The sequence below is a fragment of the Athene noctua genome, chromosome 1, assembly GCF_965140245.1.
Source record: "Athene noctua chromosome 1, bAthNoc1.hap1.1, whole genome shotgun sequence".
Lineage (NCBI taxonomy): Eukaryota > Metazoa > Chordata > Aves > Strigiformes > Strigidae > Athene > Athene noctua.
This window is the reverse complement of record NC_134037.1, coordinates 179467857-179488632: the sequence shown is the minus strand read 5'-3', so window position 1 is coordinate 179488632 and position 20776 is coordinate 179467857. Positions and strand designations below refer to the sequence as shown.

The following is a 20776-nucleotide window of genomic DNA, read 5'->3' as shown; positions in this document are numbered from 1 at the left end:
CTCAGAAAAAAAAAATAAAAAAAATCAGTCGCTTAAATGTCTAACAGGAGGTAATTATACACCCAATTAGCTCCCAGCTTTACCCAGAAACAGGATGCTGTAAAACTGCCAAAAAGGCTTTTTCAAAAATTTATCTAGGTATGGTGGAATGTTTGATTGCTGGAATTTAGCCTATCTCTAGAAATATCTAGGGCAGGAGGGAAAAAATAATGGCACTAGCATTATTTTCTGAATAACCAGCAATTGTTCGGAGGACAGGTAAACTTACATGCCTGGGTGCAGGGAAACAGCTGCTTGTTAGGTGCTGCACTACAAGCAATCTGACAGGAGTAAGAAACAGTATCTGAAGAGACAGCATCAACCTTTCTAGTGATGATCACGAAAAGTTTCTCTTCTTAACAGATTATTTGCCCCCATTATACATAACGAGAGGGTTTTTTATTCATCAGACTGGTTTTGAAACACATTTAAAAAAGCACTATCCTCCTGAACTGAAGCCATATATTGAACACTGTACATATGTGTAGCTGAAGGAATAGGTAGGTATACTTTTTGCTTTTCCAACCCTCTTTCATACTGGTATCACTACATTCATTCTACAAGGTTATACCAAGAACTTCAGAGAGATTAAACTGAGTAACTTCTCAAAAAAGAAAAAAAGGCAGAACCATTTCCCCCACGTGTCAAGAATTTCCAGTGCTTTCATTCAAAACCTCTGTATATCCACATGAAAAAAGGAAAAAAGCCCATCCCTTTCAGGCTCAAACTGTATCTGTCTATCCCAACTAACACTACTCTAGGCTGGCACCCTGGTTGCATTGCTTTTCTTGTGTTTCTAAAGCAGCACAACAGCAGAAAAATCTACCCTTATAATCTAGGTGAAGTGTCTTAATGGTTATGTCAACTGCTCCTGTGCCTGTTTGCCTCTACAAATAAATCAGGTTTTATATTGTAGTGAAATTATATTTTTCATTTCATCTTTCAACAGAACTGAAAGTTGTTAACAAATTAGGATGACAAGTTTTTTGAGAGGCTACGAAGAGAAAGCATACCTATCTTCACTAAACCTCTGATGAGAGTTACTTATGACACCAAACCAGAAGTAGGTTCATAACCATAAGATGACAAACCAGCAGTAACCAGCTTCTGCTTACAGGTGATTTCTCGTATATTATTCTTATATTAAAAACATTATTTCTTGCATGTTCTAAAAATTACAGAACAGCATACGGGGGGGGGGGGTGCTGTTGTGGGTGGCAGGTTTAAGATAAATTTTGGTCATTATTTTTCATCTTCTTTAAAAGCAGAACTATTTTCAGACCTATGTGAAAAAATCTGTTTCTTTCAAGATTTCCACAGCTAGAAGCTTAGGCTATAATAAATATGGTACAAGAATGCAGATCTAAACACACAGGTTAATCACAGCAAAGAAAGGTGATATCACACTCTATTACCCCTAGCAGTTCATCGAAGTTACCTCTGACTATTCATCATATAGCAAGGAATTCCTTTGTACAATTCCCCATTTAATAAACTTCTTCAATAAAACTAAGCCCAAGCACTATTTTTCAGTTTGGGGAGACAGATAATGTCACCCATATTGCTTGTGGAAGGCAAACGAAATTCTACATACTATTTTTAAGTATAGTAAAGCTACACCTTGTTCGAGAGCATTCATCATGCTCACAAACTCATCATGACAAACTGATCAGACATTCCCCCAAATGTGTCAATTTGAGCAGATAAGAACCACATGCAACATAAGCTTGCAGTTTGCTAAAGCTCTGGAGTGCTATTTTTCCTACCTCAGAGCAGAATGCTGCAATACCTCCATTAACTCACCCTATGCTGCCTTTCCCAGACCACAACTGGTCTGTTCAATCCCCAAAAAAACGTTCAGACTGTCCTGAGCTGCTGTACCTCCTGCAGCCTTGCTAAGCAGGTCAGTTAACAGCGAGCGCCTTCTAGTGCTTCTCCAATTGACTGAAGAGAAAAAAGGCAAGTCAGCTTTCCCCAGCTTGTATGAAGGTCTTCTAAAAGAAGCATGCACAGCATGAAGAAAACGTATCCATACACACTTGTAAGACAGGGTGTGTATGAGGGAGCATGTATAGAATAGGCACATGACAGTGTATCTATCATTCAGAAAGCTGTCAGACACTCCCACTGAATATCAAGGTAGTATTTTAAAGAAATAACAGAACTCAAAAGAATTATTCTGCTCATTCTTATGTCAAAACATCCAAAAAGAAGAAAAACCCGTAATTCACTTAGCCTGAATTAGTCTGCTTACCTCTTTTTCAATTAAATAATGGTTTGGTGAAATGTTAGTACCACTGAATTTGCCAAGACAAAAGAGTGAAATCGACTTTATGAAAGCAATACTCCACAGACATTAGTTCAGAAGCTTTGTTTCTTACCGAGTGGAGGCTGGAGCATGCCCCCTTTCTTTTCGCAGGTCCCAATGGGTTGTATGTCTGAGGAATCCACAAGCCTCCAAAAATCATTTTTGTTGTCACTTCCATCCAGTCGCAACCTTAGCCTGGCACCAGTGATTCCAATTACTGTAGCTATACAAACCGATGTAACATTGCGAGGATCGTGGGCTTCCAGTTTCATACCAACTTTGAAATCGTTCGTAGGTGGAACTCTAGACTACAATCAAAGGTAAAAAACTTTTTCTTATTGTTGTTAGTACTGCTAAATTTACCAGCCAGTTCAATACACAGCTTTTGTTCATCCAAATATATCATATAAATGGGAAACATAAAGAAGTCTTGAAACCTTGAGTGTTTAGCAGCGAGTCAGAAAAGGCAGCTGGATAACCTACCAACAGCTATTTCAGATACTTGATTTTCCTATAGTATAAACACAACTGATTTCTAAAATGATAAGCACGCTAAGAAGGGTAACAAGGGAATCCTGACAAAGATATGAACATAAAGATGAAGGAGCCTTGATTAATACTTGAAGTGAATGGAAAACAAGGACATCAGAAAACATGACATTCTACTCAAAAAAAACCCAACCTCAAAAAAACTAACAAACCAATTCACAAAAAAATCCAACCACCCACAAGATTTATTAGTGGGCAATTCAAAAGAAACAATTATTTTCATTATAGAAATATCTCGGAAATTTAAACAAACTTTGGACCCTACTGCACTAGGCACTACAAAAGCTCAAGGCAAGAAAGAGTTTCTGCATCAAAAAAAAAGCTTACAATACAAAGAAAGAAGACAGAAAAAGGAGTTACTGTTAACTGCATTTTACATAAAACCAGTCCTAAAGTCAAATAAAACTTCTGTTCTAAGAAAAAAATTGCAGCTTGTACTTATTCGTATAGAAATGAATATATTCATACACATACAATGAAATGCCTGTTTAATTAGCACAGGGAAAAAGAAACATGTTGAATACAATTTGGTCGTTGAGCAGAACTTTTTGTCACAAGTTAAAGATGAACAAAAGAGAAGGAGAGTATTTTTTACCTCATGTATCAACACACTACTGGCAGATTGACTAGATCACGGTCTGACTACTTGCCTACTGCAGGCAATAATATCATCTAATGATGTTCAAAACTTTGTATTAACACTAACTGGGATTGAATGCCTCTCACTATATGTCTCTAAAGACATCTAAAGATCTCCAGCCTAAATTTATTAATAGAATTTTTTGCCAACACTATTGTTTAACTTAAATTCTTTTTGCACCTTTGCAACTAACAAAATCTATGCTGTATTTGCAGAAGGCAACCTGACCTTTCTCAGTACTTTTTCAACAAGATATAAATAAGCCAAGCACTGAAGTTTCTCTTAGAAGAAGGTGACTCTTCTCCTGTCATCCTGGAAACCCTTTTCTGCAACTCTTCAGTAAAAGCTGCTCTTGAACACAGACACCGAGAACTGCAGGCAGCCTTCCCCGTGGCATTTAAACCCAGTTAGTTGTCCCATACAGACTAACACAGTCTGAATCCTAACACAGGAGGCAGGTAGAAAAAACAAAACCATGGGCATTCATGCTCACAAGGTTCTTACGTCCCTTCTCCTGTCCTCCTGACCAGGTCAGGTGGGGATTCCATAGTAAGCAGACAAGGGTGTGACTTATCTGCCTGGATACATAAGAAAAGGCTGAAGAAATCGGCTCCTGCAACAAGTGTAAGTGATATTTTGTTTCTATCACATTTAAAATACATCTTGCTTGACTTACTATGGTGTGCAGGTGTACTATTTACAACACACCCCAGACCAACAGCAGGAGCCCTGGAGGAGCCCGAGCCCAAAAAACAAAGAGGCGAGCAATATTCAGTGAACACTGAGTGTAGCATCTGCCGATACTGCATTTAGACAGCAGGCTGTCTGAAAGGGGAGCCTGAGCATATTAAATTTAAAGGGCAATTCAATTTCAGGATATTGCTTGTCAAGCTGTTATTTTCTACAACCATAAAAGGCAACTGAAACTGAGAAACTGGGGAGTTTGTTTATTTTTCAGTAGAAAAGATGAGCTTGTTTAAATACTAACAACTCAAGGCATTGTACTAAAAAGGTAATCTCCGCCATGCCAGTCTGTCCTGACAGCAAAATAACAAAACCCAATCAGTAACAGCCTTCTTTTATACTCTGTTCAAATCATAAGGTACTAAACTTTTTTATCTAAAATTTTCAACTGCTTGAAAAGAAGTTTCAGGGTGAGAGAAAGAGATGTGGAATGCACCAAAATTTTAAGTAGTAATTAAAAACAACTTAGAGGAACAGATAAAACACCTTCTAAATTAAGATAAATACATTAACCAATTTTCATTAGCTGTCTGTGCCTGTATCTTAATTTATGGTACAGCCTTTAATTTATTGCTCCCCAGGTTATTTTTAATTACCACAAAATTTAAACTTTGTAGAATTCCCCCAGGTCACAAATTCTGGATGTAATTGACAAATTAAGCTTCTCTGTGCTATTTGTTTTCTGGCTGGCCACAGCAGTGTATTTCTTCACATTACACAGAGTGATAATGACACATACAATTCATATGTAACCCAGTAAAAGTCAAATTAGTCCTATACAAAGCTCAAGCACTTTAGTTTCTAAAATCTGCAAACATTATGTAGTGAGAGGAGCTAGCTCTGCACTAATTAATATTGCATATCACCTTCTACTTAAAGGTCAACTCTTAGAAAAACTGAAAGTCTGCATATGTAAATTGTTTTGAAATTTGTTATGCACAGAAATTAAAGCCCTTCTTTCCAACCCACACACTCCTTATGCAATCCAAGTCACTTGGATTTATCTATTTCAGTCAATGCATGTCACTTAAGTGTCTTTATTTAAGGTGTTATTTGGTTGTTCAGTTTGTACCTCTTAAGCATTAGTAGGGAAGAGGAAGATGCAAGAAAGGCACAAGGAAAGGCTTCTGAGCAGCTTTCTGCAGTTGCTGCATCTCTCGGAAGCATACACCCTGGTCATGGTGGTCTGCGAGTACGGCATTAACCTCAGAACGATCCAGGGATATGCTATTGCTCTCTGCCTCTACCCAAGCAGAGTTTGAGGTCTCTGCCTTGAGCTGGTATCCATTGTGAAAAACACATACTGTAGAATTATTTCTGAAGCTCCACTCAAACAGATCTATGGACTCTGCTATTCTTTAGCCATCTCTCACTGAAAGCAGCATGTGAGGGGCTCTTTGTCCTTTATCCCCACCTGCAAAGAGAGAGCTGAGATTCAAGAGCTAGTATAAGGAAATGCTACCACCTGCATTTATCTCTCCCTGTTCTCCATTCCTGCAACTACTCCAGATTCACCAAATGATGGTTCCTCTCCTCCTCAGACTATTCCATTCATGTTGCTTTTTGTTTGATTCCCTGGAGGGGAGGAGGGAGGCCAGTATCATTTACAGTACCATCAGACTACTAACAAACCTTAGAAGACACCTTTCTGAATGTGCCCAATGCACTAAACTAGACGTGCACCTCTTGTCACATCTAATACAGTTCTATCAACCCGAACTATTCAATTCCTTCAGCATCTTCCTAACACAGTGAAGGCATACAGACCAAAACTCATCCTACTTAACTTTACACAGCTAAGATACTCCTCAACTTGTGAAAAGATCAGCCCCACCTGCCTCTACAGAGAGAAAGATGCCTGCAGAGGTTGAGTCATTCTCCAGAGAGCTGAATAACCAGAGGTCATTAGCTCTCACAAGATGGTAGACTTAAACTGCATCTGCAAATACATACCAAGCCATCAGGCAGGGGGGAATCAAACTGTAAAATATAAACCAGCACTTTAAACATCCTTCATTATAAATCCAGTATTTCCTTTGTATTCCCATATATTCCCCTTGATTTAGTTTTTTTAACTTCAGAATCTGTTACTCCTTAGCAAAAAGCACTCATCTCAGAAAGATACAAAATTAAACATATTTGAGAGATCCAGAAAAGAAATGGTGAATAAACTCTCCTATACACAAATGTACACACATCTTGCAGCCAGCCAGAATCTAAAGGACTCTTTCACAAACAGGGCAGGAGAAAGGGTCCTCTGACATCAGCCAAATTTCAATTCTCACGAAAACCACTGTACCTCTAAGATTACCAAAAAAAGTAGAAAACACTTTTGAACTCTGATAAGACTATTGGTTTTCATTAACTAGTCCTTTTTTAAAGGAAAACAGAGTCCAAAGCTATAATTTTAATCAAACCCTCAAAGTTTGGTTTGAGGCAAAAATCAAGAATGAAAAACTTCAGTAGCTAGCATCTGCCAAAACTGTACGCTACTGATAACTAGAATCAAAAGAAGTCAAAGTCTGCAAGCAGTCTAAACATAAAAGTTGCTCTAGGATCAGCCTGTAACATGCATACGTACACACACACTTGCAAAATAGTATCTGTCATACCTGTCTGAAACAATGTAGAGGGGCAGCTATTGATTCAGTCTCTTTCAGATAATCATCCCAATTAAACTGTTCTGGAAGACATAAGATAAAAAAAGACCATACAGACAGTTTTTAAAGGGAACTTAAATTAAAAGAGGGGTTGGGAAAAGACAGGGACAAAAACTATCTTGTAGAATACTTTTTTTCAAGAACAGTATTACTCTCAAATGGAAACTCCACTGTTGAAAAACATACAATCCTTGAAGGAGCTTGAAGAGTACCGTTAATTCACAGAGGTGATCACACAATAAGCAAAATCAATATAAAACCCAATTTTTTTTTGTCATCCACATACAAAGATAAAAGTCAAGATATCTAGATTCATTTCTCTGTATAAGGATCTCCCAAGCTTTCCTGTACAAATCACATTAGCCTTTCTGTACCTTAGCTCCCCTAGCAGCAGCACTGATACAATAACTTCATATGAGTAGTGAGATTATAGACGTTGAAAAACACAGACACACAGTTTCTGTTGAAATGTATGTTGAGAATACTATCCCTAATCCACCAGAAAGCAAAAGGATTAAAACAGCCTTCCAAGTACATCTTTTCTCATCTGAAGTCTGATAAAACCTTTGTAAGGTAATTATTATGGCAATGTTCAGCAACAGAATTATGGTATATTTTTTCCAGTGCTAACATCGGCATGATTTACATGCACAGGTGAGTGTATTCTGCATTTGATTTAATCAGTGTTATCAGTTTTGCATGAATGGAACAGTATGAAGTACTAAGAAACATATAAGCAAGCATTACTTAAATTAATATAAAGTGCAAGAGAAAAAATACAATGGCACGACTAGCATTTTTGTCCCTAAATTATAAGTGAGCTCTTTTGCTTATTTTTCTTGTTTGGGCAGCTGACATCTTTCTGATGTTCCTTAAATCACCCATGAACCCCAAAATGACGCAGTGATGCCACCCAGCGGCTCAGCAACAGCCATTCACACAGCCTGTAGCAAAATCCTTGGTTATGATGGAGACGGTACCAGGTTTATCAGTAATCCTTCCAAAAAGACCACCGGGCAAACACATCTCTACAATTTTCAGGAGAGAGGAGAAGCAAAGAAACAATCAGAAAATAGCAGCATTTTCCAGCACTCACACACTGCTTCTCTGAAGGATGCATGGTGGCTCGAATCCAGAGTGTACCTGCATTAGCACAATGTTTAGTTGAAAATATATAGTGTCTCAAGCAGAAGAGAACTACCCTCTTGGCCTGCTGAGATCCTTTTTTGTTGGCACAACAGACTCAGAAGCGTGGGAGTGATTTGTCCTTGACACTGAGGCCAAGTGGTTGTTAGCTACATAATGTCAGTAAAATATCAGAAGCTGTCAATTTGGTGACCTGGACTGTATGTAGGCTGATAACAAAGCCATTTCTATACATCTTGAAAGTCCACCTACTTTGGAACGAAAATTTTATTTACACATTTATACAGTTAGATTGATTTTGTATTACTCACAAAAGACAGGGTACACTAACTTAAACATATGTTAGATATTTGTATTACAGGAAGGCACACTCAGGAAATGGCTCTTCAGAGCTTTCTCCAGAAAGTAGCCTCCAGATCTGCTGCTCTTTTCATTGACAGGCCAAGGAGGCTGCAAAAATTAAATATGCTGAACAGCTAGCAAAGCTTCATCTTATAAAAATTATTCTTTGAGTCTAATAATAAAGTTGCTGCTTGAGGTTGACTTCTAATTTTAAAAAAAGTTGCATTTTAACAGAGTTTACTTTAGTAAACTTTAAAGTACACAATTCAATAAAATTAAATATAGCAAAAAGAAAATGTTAGTTATGTCCCAGCTGTCTCAGATCTAACATGATGTAAAAGCTGTTAGATCATGAATCGGAGCCTTGCTGTGTTAAGGACTGTATAAATGTAGATATTTCAGAGACACTACCTTTCACCAGGAGAAAACTCCATTCACCTCCTCCAAAAAATTTATCTATCTATACCAGCATTTCCCAAATGTTCTCAACTGTTACAACAGGACTATAAATTTGGTGGGATAATCCAAAAGTACAGAGAGAAACAGGTTTTTTTTTCCAGGAAATATTTACCAGAAAGACATAAAACACAAGTAGTCAGCTGTAGATAAAGCCAAGGGGAAAACAACATTGCCTGGCTCTTTGCTTTAAATCCTGGCTATCAAAACCTCTTTCATCAAGCAGAAATGACCTGAAGTTTAAATTAGAGCCTCTCTATCTGTGAAGATACATTGTATTAAATTAGAGCCAAGCTCTCAGAGATGGTACTAATTATCCTTTAATTACTGCAGTCATAGAAATAGGAGATGAATGTATGTTTGCAACATGTAAAATACATGTCTAGGAAGATAATCACATTGAAAAAAAATCTCTACACAAAAAGCTTTTCTGTATTAGCACGCACAGGTAAAGAAGCAGTTGTTTTGTATATATATATATAATTCTAAAGCCCCTGAAAACATGCAACTTCTGAGAAATAAAAATCCTTAAGAAAATTAGCTCACACTAAATGATTTAACATGCATTTCTCTTCCCACTCAAACCTGCAGGCTGAATTAAACAGCTTAAGAAAAACCCCTTATGCAACCAGCACAACTTATAACTCACTGGCAAAGTGAAAACTAGAGAGAGAAATGAATTTTTGACATTGAAGAACAAACCAGCATATACTGGAAACAGGAAAAAACAAAAAAAAACAAATCAAACCACCACCAAAACATGCCAGAAGATAACTAGGACCTTTTGTAAAAAAAATTAAACAATTGGTAACCAACAAAGGAGTGAGAATCTATAACAGTGATCCAAGGCAATCACCATAGGCAAACAGACTTACTAATTTAAAAATGGAGGAAGTTTATGCCATAGTTTCTTGCATTACTGGTAGTGACCCATGGGTCAACAACCCTTGATGTTCTCTGCAATGCTGTATCAATATCACTTCTTGTCAAACCTGCCAATCACAAAGCAACTCAAGCTAAAAGTGATCACAGGAGGTCTCTAGTTCAGCCTCCTGCTTCTCCAGGGTTCCATCACTCTCAATATGAAGATTTTTTTACTTCCATAGAATAGAATTTCTGATGCTCCAGCCAGTATTTATTGCTTCTCATCCTTCCACTGTGTCTCTGAAAGAAGCCTGGCCCTGGCCCCTCTACAGCCACCTGTCAGGTAAGTGAAGACAGCAAGACGATCTCCCATAAACTTTCTCTTCTTTTGGCCAAAGAAACCATTTTTCTGGTTTCAGTAGCAGTTTTCTGCTTGTATCTTGCATTCCAGCTTCTTCATTTTTTTGCTGGACTGACAGCCAGTTTTCTCCAGTATAGCAGTGTCTTCCTCGTACTGGGGAGCTCAAAACTGAACACAATACTCCAGATACAGTCTCACAAATAGCCATAAAGAAGCAAATCCCTTCTCTCGACCTGCTGCCTACAGTTTTGCTGACAGGACTCGGTATGCAGTTGATGTCTTTCACCACAAGAGCACACTGCTGGCCCACACTCGGCTTGCTGCCTGCCGCGGCTCCAGGGCCTTTCCTGCAAAACTGCTTTCCAGGCAGCCAGCTTCCAGCCCGGGCTGCTCCAGGTGCGGGAGGGATTCTCCATTTGGTTTTGCGTCTTACAGGGTTCCGGTCAGCCTGTTTCTCTAGCATGGGGAGGCCCATCTGAAGAGCAGCCCTGTTTTCCAGCCTACCAGCCACTCCTCCCAGTTAGATGTTGCCCACAAACTAGCTGACAGTGTGTTCTGTCCAATTGTCCCTGTCTGTCAGTAAGGCATAAACGGCATCAAACCTAGTAGTGACCTCTGAAAAATGCCACTAGCTACCAGCTGCCAAGTGGACCTTGTACTGTCTGGCAGTCCAGTCAATTTTCCATCCACCTATCCAAATCACATCTCACCAGTCTGGCTGAAAGGACACTACAGAAACCGTACAGAAAGCCTTGCTAAAGCTGAGACAAACTACATCCACTGCTCTCCCCTTGTTTACAGAATCATTTGTCACAAAAGCCAGTCAGTCACACACAGTTCACATTTGGCAAATCCATCTCAGCTTTTCCTGACATCATCTTTGTCCTTTATTTGCTTGGAAATGGCTTCCAGGAAGATATTCTCCATAGTCTTCCCAAAGACTGAGGTCAGGCAGGCCAGCCTGTAATTCCCCAGGTGCTCCCTTCCTGTATGACACTGGACATACTGTGTGCCCTTTTCCAGTCATCATGAAACTCATGCAGTCACTATGACCTCTCCAAAATGGGAGAGAAGCCTCGCAGTGACATCAGTCAACTACCTCAGCACCCTTCGAGGCATCCCATCTGCTTCCATGAATGTGAATACCTGCTTTGCTGAAGTGCTCCCTGTCTTTGACTGTAGGTAATGCTTCAGTTTAGTTTAAGTCAAAGTTTTAAAAAATTTAAATTGAAGATTTAAACCATGAGTTAAGTGTCACTTGCAGATAGGTAGAATTTAAGGTCCTGGTTTATTTAGGTTAGTTTAATACAGTATCACCATAGCCCTGTTTAACATAACACTGTTTAAGCAGACAGAGCACCTCGTGTCTTCTCATTTCACTGCTAGGTTCCCTTGGTATGCATCTGAGCCTTTTGACACAGAAATGTATCTTTCCTACTCTTCATCTCACCATCTCTCTTTGTCAGGGATGAAGTCTCCTTTTAATTTTGGTTTACATAATCTTGTAAACATAATAGTTTAAATGGAAGGTATTTCATACCCTGCTTTATACCTTGTACCTCCTTCTATATGTTGTAATCATTCAATTATCATTTTTCTTCTCCTCCTGTCTTTCTCTACCTAGTCTATTTTTTCACCTGTTCTTCTCACATATCTATGTCCCCTCCTCCTCAACTTTTCCTGTCGCACATTCTCCTGAAAACTCTGAAGATTTCCTGTATGCTAGCCCAAAACATTATAAGGCATCTTTCTTCATCCAGCACCAAGAGGCTCCTTCTTTTTCCTTGCCACCAACAAGCAACAACACAGGATAAAAAATATCACCTTATCTACAGAAAATCAGAGATCTTGCATGACCTTGAGCAAGGCACTCCTCTCTTAAGTGTTTCACAGAGCCAAGTCTAGATTTCATGAGTAAATTCAGTGCTCAGACACTAGATTAATAGCGTCATACCGAGTGGCAGAACACAGATGACCGAATAAGGCTTGTCTGCTTAGCACGGCTTCTCCACAAAGCTTTTTTAACACCTTGCTCTCTACTGCAGAAGTAGTCAGGGACGTCTTCCAATGACTCGTGAAATGTGGTTATCTTATCCACATATGAAAAGCACTTCCCTGGTGGAGAGACGTCTTATGGGGCTCTGTCTGTCATGTTGAACATTATTATTTTAAAACAAAGACATGCTATCGGAGTCCAGTTTGACTGGAGCTCCTCTCACACTGCACAAGAGGGAAAACAAGAAACAAACACACTTCCCTTCCTGTCTCAAAGTAACAGGGAAGAATAACAAAGACAACTGCTAGGATGCCAAGAACTTGAAGAATTAAGTCTGGCAAATGTAACATCAGAAAGCTTTACTATAGTTGACGGTAACAGGGTACCATATCTTTCATGTAAAGTCATCACCTCAACTGCCCAGATACCATGTTAGTATCTCAGCATGTTTGTTCAGGGACTACACTACTTGTAATGAACTCCTCCGCTGGTACCCAAGGAAAGCTCTGAACCAGACCATCTATTATGAGTCAGAGGGCATGGAAATGTAAGCAGAGTGAGAGTTTAAGTAACCCAGTGACATTTTATGGAGAATTAACTAACAACTCCTAAGAGATTTTCTACTTCAGTCAACAGTATTCATGATATTTCTTACTGTCCCAAATTCAAGCAACCAACATGAACATATGAAGGGTGTATAAGGATGCCACTACCCTCTCACTGCAGCCCACAAAAACCAAACTGTATATGCTGCTATATGGCACTTGCTGAGGATAGTAGAGGCTGTCTAAGTTTGATAAGAAGATGGATCATTTCTGATAAATATGTAGTTTCCTCAGTTTATTGTAAAAACACAACTGATTTGAAAACAGAATTTGTTTAAATTAAAACTGGAATCCCAAGCAATTTAATTCCGTTAGTAATCCTAAAAACCTCAAGACTATTCAACTGAAAATCCTTTCTTTGACACCAGCAAACACATTAAGGAAAGAGAAGATAATGAGACAGAAGAGGCATGAAACTGGGAAATACATGATGAGAAGAACAGACAAATCAGTAATGATTTTCTATACCAAAACATACTTCCCTAACAGAGTTAGGCAAAAGTAATGGTATTTTTTTAACTACCCACCAGTAATAGCCAAAGAGATTGCAAAACAAAAGCCTCAGGAGATAGTACAATCCAATACACACTTTTTCTTTCAGGGTACCTTATCTAATAACCTAACAGCTGTAATACCTACCACTTTTTAAAGACGGGTTGTTTGCCTGCTGATTCTTTCCATCTTTCTCTTTTTTAATATTCTTTGAATCTAGAAGACAAGATTCCATTACATAATAAATGTAATATTCACATCATAAGATGTCCAGCATAACACAGAATGCTTTCAAACAATACAGGGTGTCTTGTTCCAAATACTTTCTTTTATTCATTTCAGTGCATACTCAGAAAGGTATTTGTATTATAAATTTAATCACTGCACTATTTTTCATTCAAAATATGAGAAGTACAGCATGAAAAAACAGAGCTTTTGACTACTTTGTATTACATCATCGGAATAAATCTAGTTGCAGAAAATGTAGTAGTAGCTCCACAAAGAGCAACCCTGTCCTCATTTTTAACAGCTTTACTCAACCTACATGTAATTTGAGATCCTCAAGATCACTGGATATCTTTTAAAATCTTGTCTAAACCACTATGAACTGAGAAACAAGAAAAAAAAAAACCAAGCCCACCCTAAAAGCGCATTTCCGAGTTTAAGATTCCATTCTATATTTAAACTCTTGAATACTCAAATGCAAACAGCTATCTCAATGCACATGTCAGCTATTTAAAAAATAATTCAGAAGAATCTACCTTCTCTATCATTCACCTCTGCACACATACAGAAAGGAGTCTGTCATTTCATTTTTGCCAGATTTTAGTGCTTATGAGACACACAGGGGGACTGAAGGCTGGAATGGAGAAGACTGAGGGAGCCAGTTCCACTTGTTCCTTCTAGTCTTTAAAATATGTTGGCTTGGTGACCTGATTTTGACATTCATGGACTCAAGCACAGCTGAAATATAACACTAAGTTGGCAACCAACATGCAAGTACATTTTCAGATTTAAAAAGCTTATCAAGCTCTGTATGGCAGAATAACTCTTTGGGTTTGCAAATGCCTCAACACCTGGAATAGGGCTGTTCATCTTGGAAGGCACAGCTCACACCTTGGGTCATCCTAACTAGCCTGAACTGTTACAAGTGAAGGGATGGCTCACTTGTTCCGAAAGATTGTGTTGGCAGCCAATTCCTGTAATAGCTTGCACAAAGTCTTTAGCTATTGACTGGCTTGCACTTGAAATAACACTCCTAAGCTAGAATAGGAAGTATCTGATGATCAGAAACACTTGAAATACAATGAGTTGTTCTGCAGAAAAGATTAAGCCCTTATAGCGTTTCTCTTCTGTGTGTGTTTTCTATAAGGCTTTTCCTGAAACAGTGCAACGTGATGTTCATAATTGCCACCCCACTTCTTTCATTATTTGTTAAGGAATTGCCATGTGCAGCAAGAGCTGAAATCATGACAACCTTCTGTCATCAATCCCAAAATCCTCCCCCATCAGTCAGTGAGGTGGAGATAAGTCATCCACCTGGCTCTGTGCTGGGTAGGATGTGGTGCTACAGCACTGGCCAGGGTCCCTGCCAGGGTGGCCAGGCAGGGCCTCACCAGCCAGGGCCACCCTATCACCCTGGCCAGGACCTACTGGAGGGGAGGTACTGGGGGCAGCCCCAGCACTGGGGGCAGTCCCTGGGGACAGGTTGAGGCTGGGATGGGACATGGACGCATGAGTGGGCAGGGCAGGGCTGCAGGGAGCTGGAGACTGGCCTGGTTCTGGCATTGCTGGGGTGGGGGCTGATGGCCCTGAGGACTGACATGGGGTCCTGGGCCGAGGCCCCACATGAGGCTGATCAAGGCCATTAAAGCCTATTAGTGTACTCAGGGCCAAGACACCTGTGTTGAGTTTGTGTGGCAGGGTTTTTGGTAGCAGGGGAGGGGGCTACAGCAGTGGCCCCCTCTGAGAAGCTTCTTGAAGCTCCCCTGGCTCCAAGTCAAACCTGCCTCTGGCCAAGGCTGAGCCAATTAGTGATGGTGGCCATGTCTCTGCGATAATGTAGATATTTAAGAAGGGGAACCTGGGAGGAGGAGCTGTGAGGAGAAAATCTGTGCAAACACCAAGATCAGCGGGAGGAAAGGGTCAGGAAGGATGCACCCGTGCAGATATCCTTCCCTCTATCCTGTGGTGAGAGGGCAGGGCTGCCCCCCTGCCACCCATGGAGGTCTAAGGTGGAGCAGATGCTGACCTGCAGCCTGTGGAGGACCCCACACCGGAGCAGGTGGCTGAACCCAAAGAAGGCCGGGACTCTGTGGGAAGGAGAAACCTCCATTGTTGTAGTTTGGCACTAGGAGGATTGCAGCACAGAGATGCCGACTTGCAGCCTGTAGAGGACCCACACCAGAGCAACCTGCAAACAGCTGCATATCATGGGAAGGACTCACACCAGAGAAAGTTTGTGGAGGACTGTCTCCCATAAGATGCAAACCATGCTGAAGCAGGGGAGAGTGCAAGCAGTCCTTCCCCTGAGAAGAAAGGAGCCGTGAACTGACCATAACCCCCATGCCCTGGCCCCTGGACCGTAGGGGGGAGAAGCTAGAGAGACTGGGAATAAAGCTGAGTCTGGAAAGAAGGGAGGGATGGTGGGGAGGTGGTTTTATGATGTGGTAATACTTCTCACTGTCCCACTCTGTCTGTTAAGTGTTGTTGTTGTTAGTATTTGAATTAAAGCGATACTCCTTTTTTCTTCCCCTAAGGAGTCTGTCATTTGCCTGTAATCGTAACAGGTGAGTCATCCCTCCCTGTCCTTATCTCAATTCCAGAGCCTTTTAATTCAATTTCTCCTTCCCAGTCCTGAGGTGGAAGGGGTGAGTGAAGGGCTGCATGGTGCTCAGTTGCTCTCTGGCCTCAAACCACTACAATACCTTTGAAGAATAACCCAGACTCCACAGTCCTAGAAAATACACCTACAGCTACATACGTGCTCAAAATATGCTGCAAAAATATCACCTGTTTCTTCTAAAGCGGGTAATGGGAAGTACTGCAGAACCTTTGAAAATGAAAGAAAATGCTACATTTACTCCTTGACTTACACATTCTTTCTTTTGGAAAATGTTTGCTTTGAAATATTTTCTACTTGATAGGTTCCTAAAGAAAAACCCTTACAGAGGTCAGCTTTAGATGGACATGCTGAAATGCCTCTGGATGGTGCCCACAAAGCTCTAGCCCCAGCACTTCCTCAGGAGTAAGGCTTCAACTCACACAAGTGGACACACTATGTCCTGACAACTACTACCAGTGGGAATCTGAGAAGAGAGAGCATTAAAACTAGTTCAGTAGCTTTGTGTCTTGTCATTGTTAACATTCATCTTCTCCCTCTTACAAATCAAAATATATTCCAACCAGCTTCTTTGGGAATTAACTGAATCCAGCTAGTTTTCTGGGCAGTGGCAATCACCGGCAGAGCTTTTGACATGTTCTACAAGCTCAGTTAGTCAGGCTTTCTCAAAAAGTCACAAGACTGTCGCAGACATCAGGATGACAGCTTACAGAATAGATAACTTCTCAATCTGCTTACTTCCACAGAGGAAATCCAACAGAGTCCCACATAAGAGACTCATTGAAGAAGAGAACTAATAACTGCTTCCTGTGAACACCCAAAGCTTGAAAGGATGGAGTCATAAAAGAGTATCTACCCAACAGTGCCAGATTTCAAACAAGATGACAGCCTTTCATGATAAGAGACATCATGAACAGGTGAAAGAATGTGAAAAACTGCAGCCTGGACACCAGATGAGTTCTCACTGACAACCAGCACCCAAATTATTTATTTCCTGTACCAGTTAGGTTTAGCGCCTATCTCACAAATACCACAGGAAATACAAAGACTGAAACGGAACACTCTTGGCAACACATTTTTCTTATCAGCAGCCATTAGAAAACTGAGAACAAGAGATTATGACATTATTAAGAAGAAATTGATTCCTCAATAGCAGTTTAAACATCTATTTCATTTGAGGCAGAGGCATCTTCATTCATAATCAACCCAAAGCACCATCACTATCACTTGTTTTCAATGGCCTGAAATTTACTCTAAAACATTCAAGTAAAAATCACCCAGCACATGCAGAAGCATCAAAAATAAGTCTGAATAAACCCAAGATTGTTTTCAAAGGCTCCCCTTGCGTTAATGTATTCCATTCTTCAGTACTGGGAAAACCATTACAGAGCTGGAATGTTTTGTCTAAGCAGATGAAAAGCTACTAGTAGCAAGAATTAGTAACCTGTTTTAACGTGAGATACCCTGTATCTACTTCCACTTCAGAAACTTTCCTCCAGCTTGTACTTCACAGTTGCTATGATGCCTTGGTCTGGTGTGTCTTTTCCAATGTCAGTAGTTACAGTGGATAAGAATTTATGGTTTATTTTCAAAAGCAACATTAAAATTAAAAAGATTTCATTAAAATCAACTTGATTTGGATTTTATTAAAATCCAATATGAAATACATGTTTTTTAAATTCTTTTTTCTTAAAATGCACGCCAATCTACATTTGAAATTTTGATATCCTAAATTCTAGTAAATACAGTTTCAAAAGATCACTGAAAACAACGTGAAGACATGGAAGACTATTATATCAAATCACTGGGCCGAGGAAAATGACTCCCTCAGTACATGAACCTCAGCTTGGTCCAACTTTGAGGTCAAACCTCAAAAATGAGGTTACGAAAGAGGTAAATACTTCCATAGGTACAAAAAGTATCTTCATCTCCTTCACCTAGTCACATTAAATGACTAATTCCTTGAAACCTGAGAAGTAGACCTGAAACTGGGAACTTTATTCATATATCAGAGACAGAAGAGACTTACTAGTTCTAGAGTCTTGAAGCCCATGGTGACAAAAAAATAGATCACTTTAATTCATTATGGCTCTTCCTCTATTCATAAAGTCCATTTTTAAAAAGACAAGTTTCAGTCTACTTTCCAGTGTAAAACAGAGTATGTTTTAGATGATTTTGTCAAAACACAAATGAAAATGAAATGCAGCTACTGTGGACTTAATCACATGCTACTTGGGTCTCCACAAAAAAACAAACCAAAAAACCCAAAACAACAACAACAACAAAAAGAATGAGATATCATTTTCAAAGAAAGTTTTTAAAATATTGTAATACATATAAGTATAGAGAGTTTATATATTTGCTATGTAAATATATATTCATTTATCCTATAATACATACAGGCTAAATTTTTACTTTCAAAACGCCATGAAAGATTGCTTTCTTCTAAGTAGCAAGATTAGAATACAGCATACACTAAAATTACAAAAGCAGCATATTCTATTGTTGACCAACAGTTTTTCTACAGTGCACTTCATAAACTAAAGCTGTAGATACAAAACAAGATTAGAGTAAGATCATTTAACATAGTGCTTTCTGCTTACCAATTCAAAACTCCACATGTTTACATTACTTCCACTCTATCTGTAACCACAGAATTCTTCTGCTGATAAGATTACTCAACAGAAGACAAGCAAGAGCAACCACATCTATCATGCAAGAAATTAGAGACAAGAAAGAAAAAAGACAAAGCTATCTTGACTGACTTGTGAATGCAAAAAACCCACCAACAAGCCACCAAACAAAAACAATCAGAAAAGCACCTTTAGAATATAAGGTCTGGTAAAGATAATCTTGGTGACTAATGTATAGTTCCTCTTACAAACTCCCACGTTGAACCCCAGCTTCTTGTCTGAGATGCTTTAAAAATCCACAACACTTCTTTCTGGGAAGAGTTAACCTTTTAACAAAAAAGATGACTGCTTTGTCCGCGTGCTAGCAAGCATCGCCTCTTTTGACAGTATTAGTTTTTACCAAAGAACAGCATGAGGAGGCACACATGTGTTATCTTCTAAGACTTGCTATTTGCTTGCTGTACAATGTGGGGAAAAAGCAGTTCACAGTCATGTTTTTGAGATTTCTGCAGCTATTTCTTAGTCACCTTAAAGTCTTCAATTCTGATGGGTGTTCAAAACATGGCAGAAGACCTCTGTTCTCAAAGAAAGCCCTTGTCTCTTCATGACGGACATGAAATACCTTTGGGTGACATCAACATTTACTCCTCCCGTGCCATGCATTTACTAAGACAGGACAAAAAACTTACTTTTGCTCAGGAAGGGGCCTTCTTCACTTTGTACCACACAGGGCTGTGAGCACCTTTTAGCTAGCCCTCACCAAGCCTCGGTGCACACAGTTGAGGATATCAACACAGCGTGAATATGAAATGTCTCCTTTCCCTTCTTTGTGTGCTTCCCTAGCAGGATTATTATCTTATCTGACCAGAACAGGGTATCTCTTAGTATATTTAGACAACAGCCATGCAGAAAACCTTCAAGAGAAGAGGATACACTTCCTCCATAAACTCTTGGTGCAACTCCTGCCATTACAGAAAATCTATTATAGCAAAAGACAATTATTTACCAAGGGAGCACACAAGCAAATAGAGCCACTTGGGCTGAAGGTGGAAAGCTCAAGAAAAGTACAAATGTGTTAGCAGCCTTTTATGGGGGAGGACAACCCATCTGAAAACTTTCAAATGCAGCAGCAGCCCGGTTTCAGGCAGTGGGTCATTCTCTCTTCACATTCTCTTTGTTTCACCAATCCAAACACCCTTAAGTCTCACTCTATTTTAGCACTTAACTCAGAATTAACTTCTGCAGATGTGACGCAGCAGAAATCACACCTTCCAGTACACTGTGCGTTTGTGGATAAATTTCTTTTAAAATGTTCACTTCATCTTCAAGAGACAGCTGCTAATGCCATTTGCTGTGATAAAATTTGATTCCTTATACCAATCAGTTATTGTCCTGCTAAATTATATGCAGCTACAGAATAAAGCACTACATTTAATTTAATACCACACCTAGACTCATTCTTCAATTTTAGAGTAGTATAGTAGCTTCAAGGCTATCACAGGACAGAATTGCCTTGGTTGAACGTGTATAACTCCAGGATAAACTAAATTTTCATACCTACCCTAAAACAATGTGAAGTTTGAACTTACCTGTATTCAGCATATATAATAAACTGTCTTCTTTAATCTAACAGTATAGTAACTCTCAAGTAATATCCCACCACCTTCAGAAACAGAATTTAGCAGGTTCCTTATTTTCTTTCCTCTTGGATAAAAGCTACCAGGCCTTACCTTTAGCTGCTGTTCTCCCCATGGTAACACTTCTGTGATCTCCCTTCTCACAATAAAAAGGCTGAAGTTGAAAGACCAGTTAATTCTTCCTTTCAGCACAACAGTTTCCTGTGGAGTAGTAATACAACAAGTTAGGGGGGAGGTTGTTGTCAGGATTTGGGTTTTCTTTTTTTTTGGAAAGGAGGATTTTTTTTTTGTATTGATGTACAATTACCTTGCTAGTTTTAAGTTGCAAACGTTTAACAAACTATGTGTACAAGAACAGCATGTAAACGATAGATATATTGAAGTAGCAAGGGTACAGAACCCAAACTTAAATTTCATTGTTTTAGATAGTCATTGTCTAATGATTTGCATTTTCTGTGGATT

The 20776-nt window shown here is 39.4% G+C and overlaps 1 protein-coding gene across 1 annotated transcript in view; it reads right to left on the bottom strand.

The window, feature by feature from the left end:
* SCML2 (Scm polycomb group protein like 2) overlaps nt 1-20429 on the bottom strand; it is a 56741-nt gene extending 36312 nt beyond the window's left edge. The window contains exons 1-4 of the mRNA XM_074929795.1: nt 20408-20429; nt 13350-13418; nt 6893-6963; nt 2421-2655 (exon numbers count right to left, since the gene is read on the bottom strand). Of these exons, the coding sequence (XP_074785896.1) occupies nt 2421-2655; nt 6893-6963; nt 13350-13418; nt 20408-20429 (397 nt within the window). The remainder of the gene's footprint in view (nt 1-2420; nt 2656-6892; nt 6964-13349; nt 13419-20407) is intronic.
* Nucleotides 20430-20776: the final 347 nt, after the last annotated feature.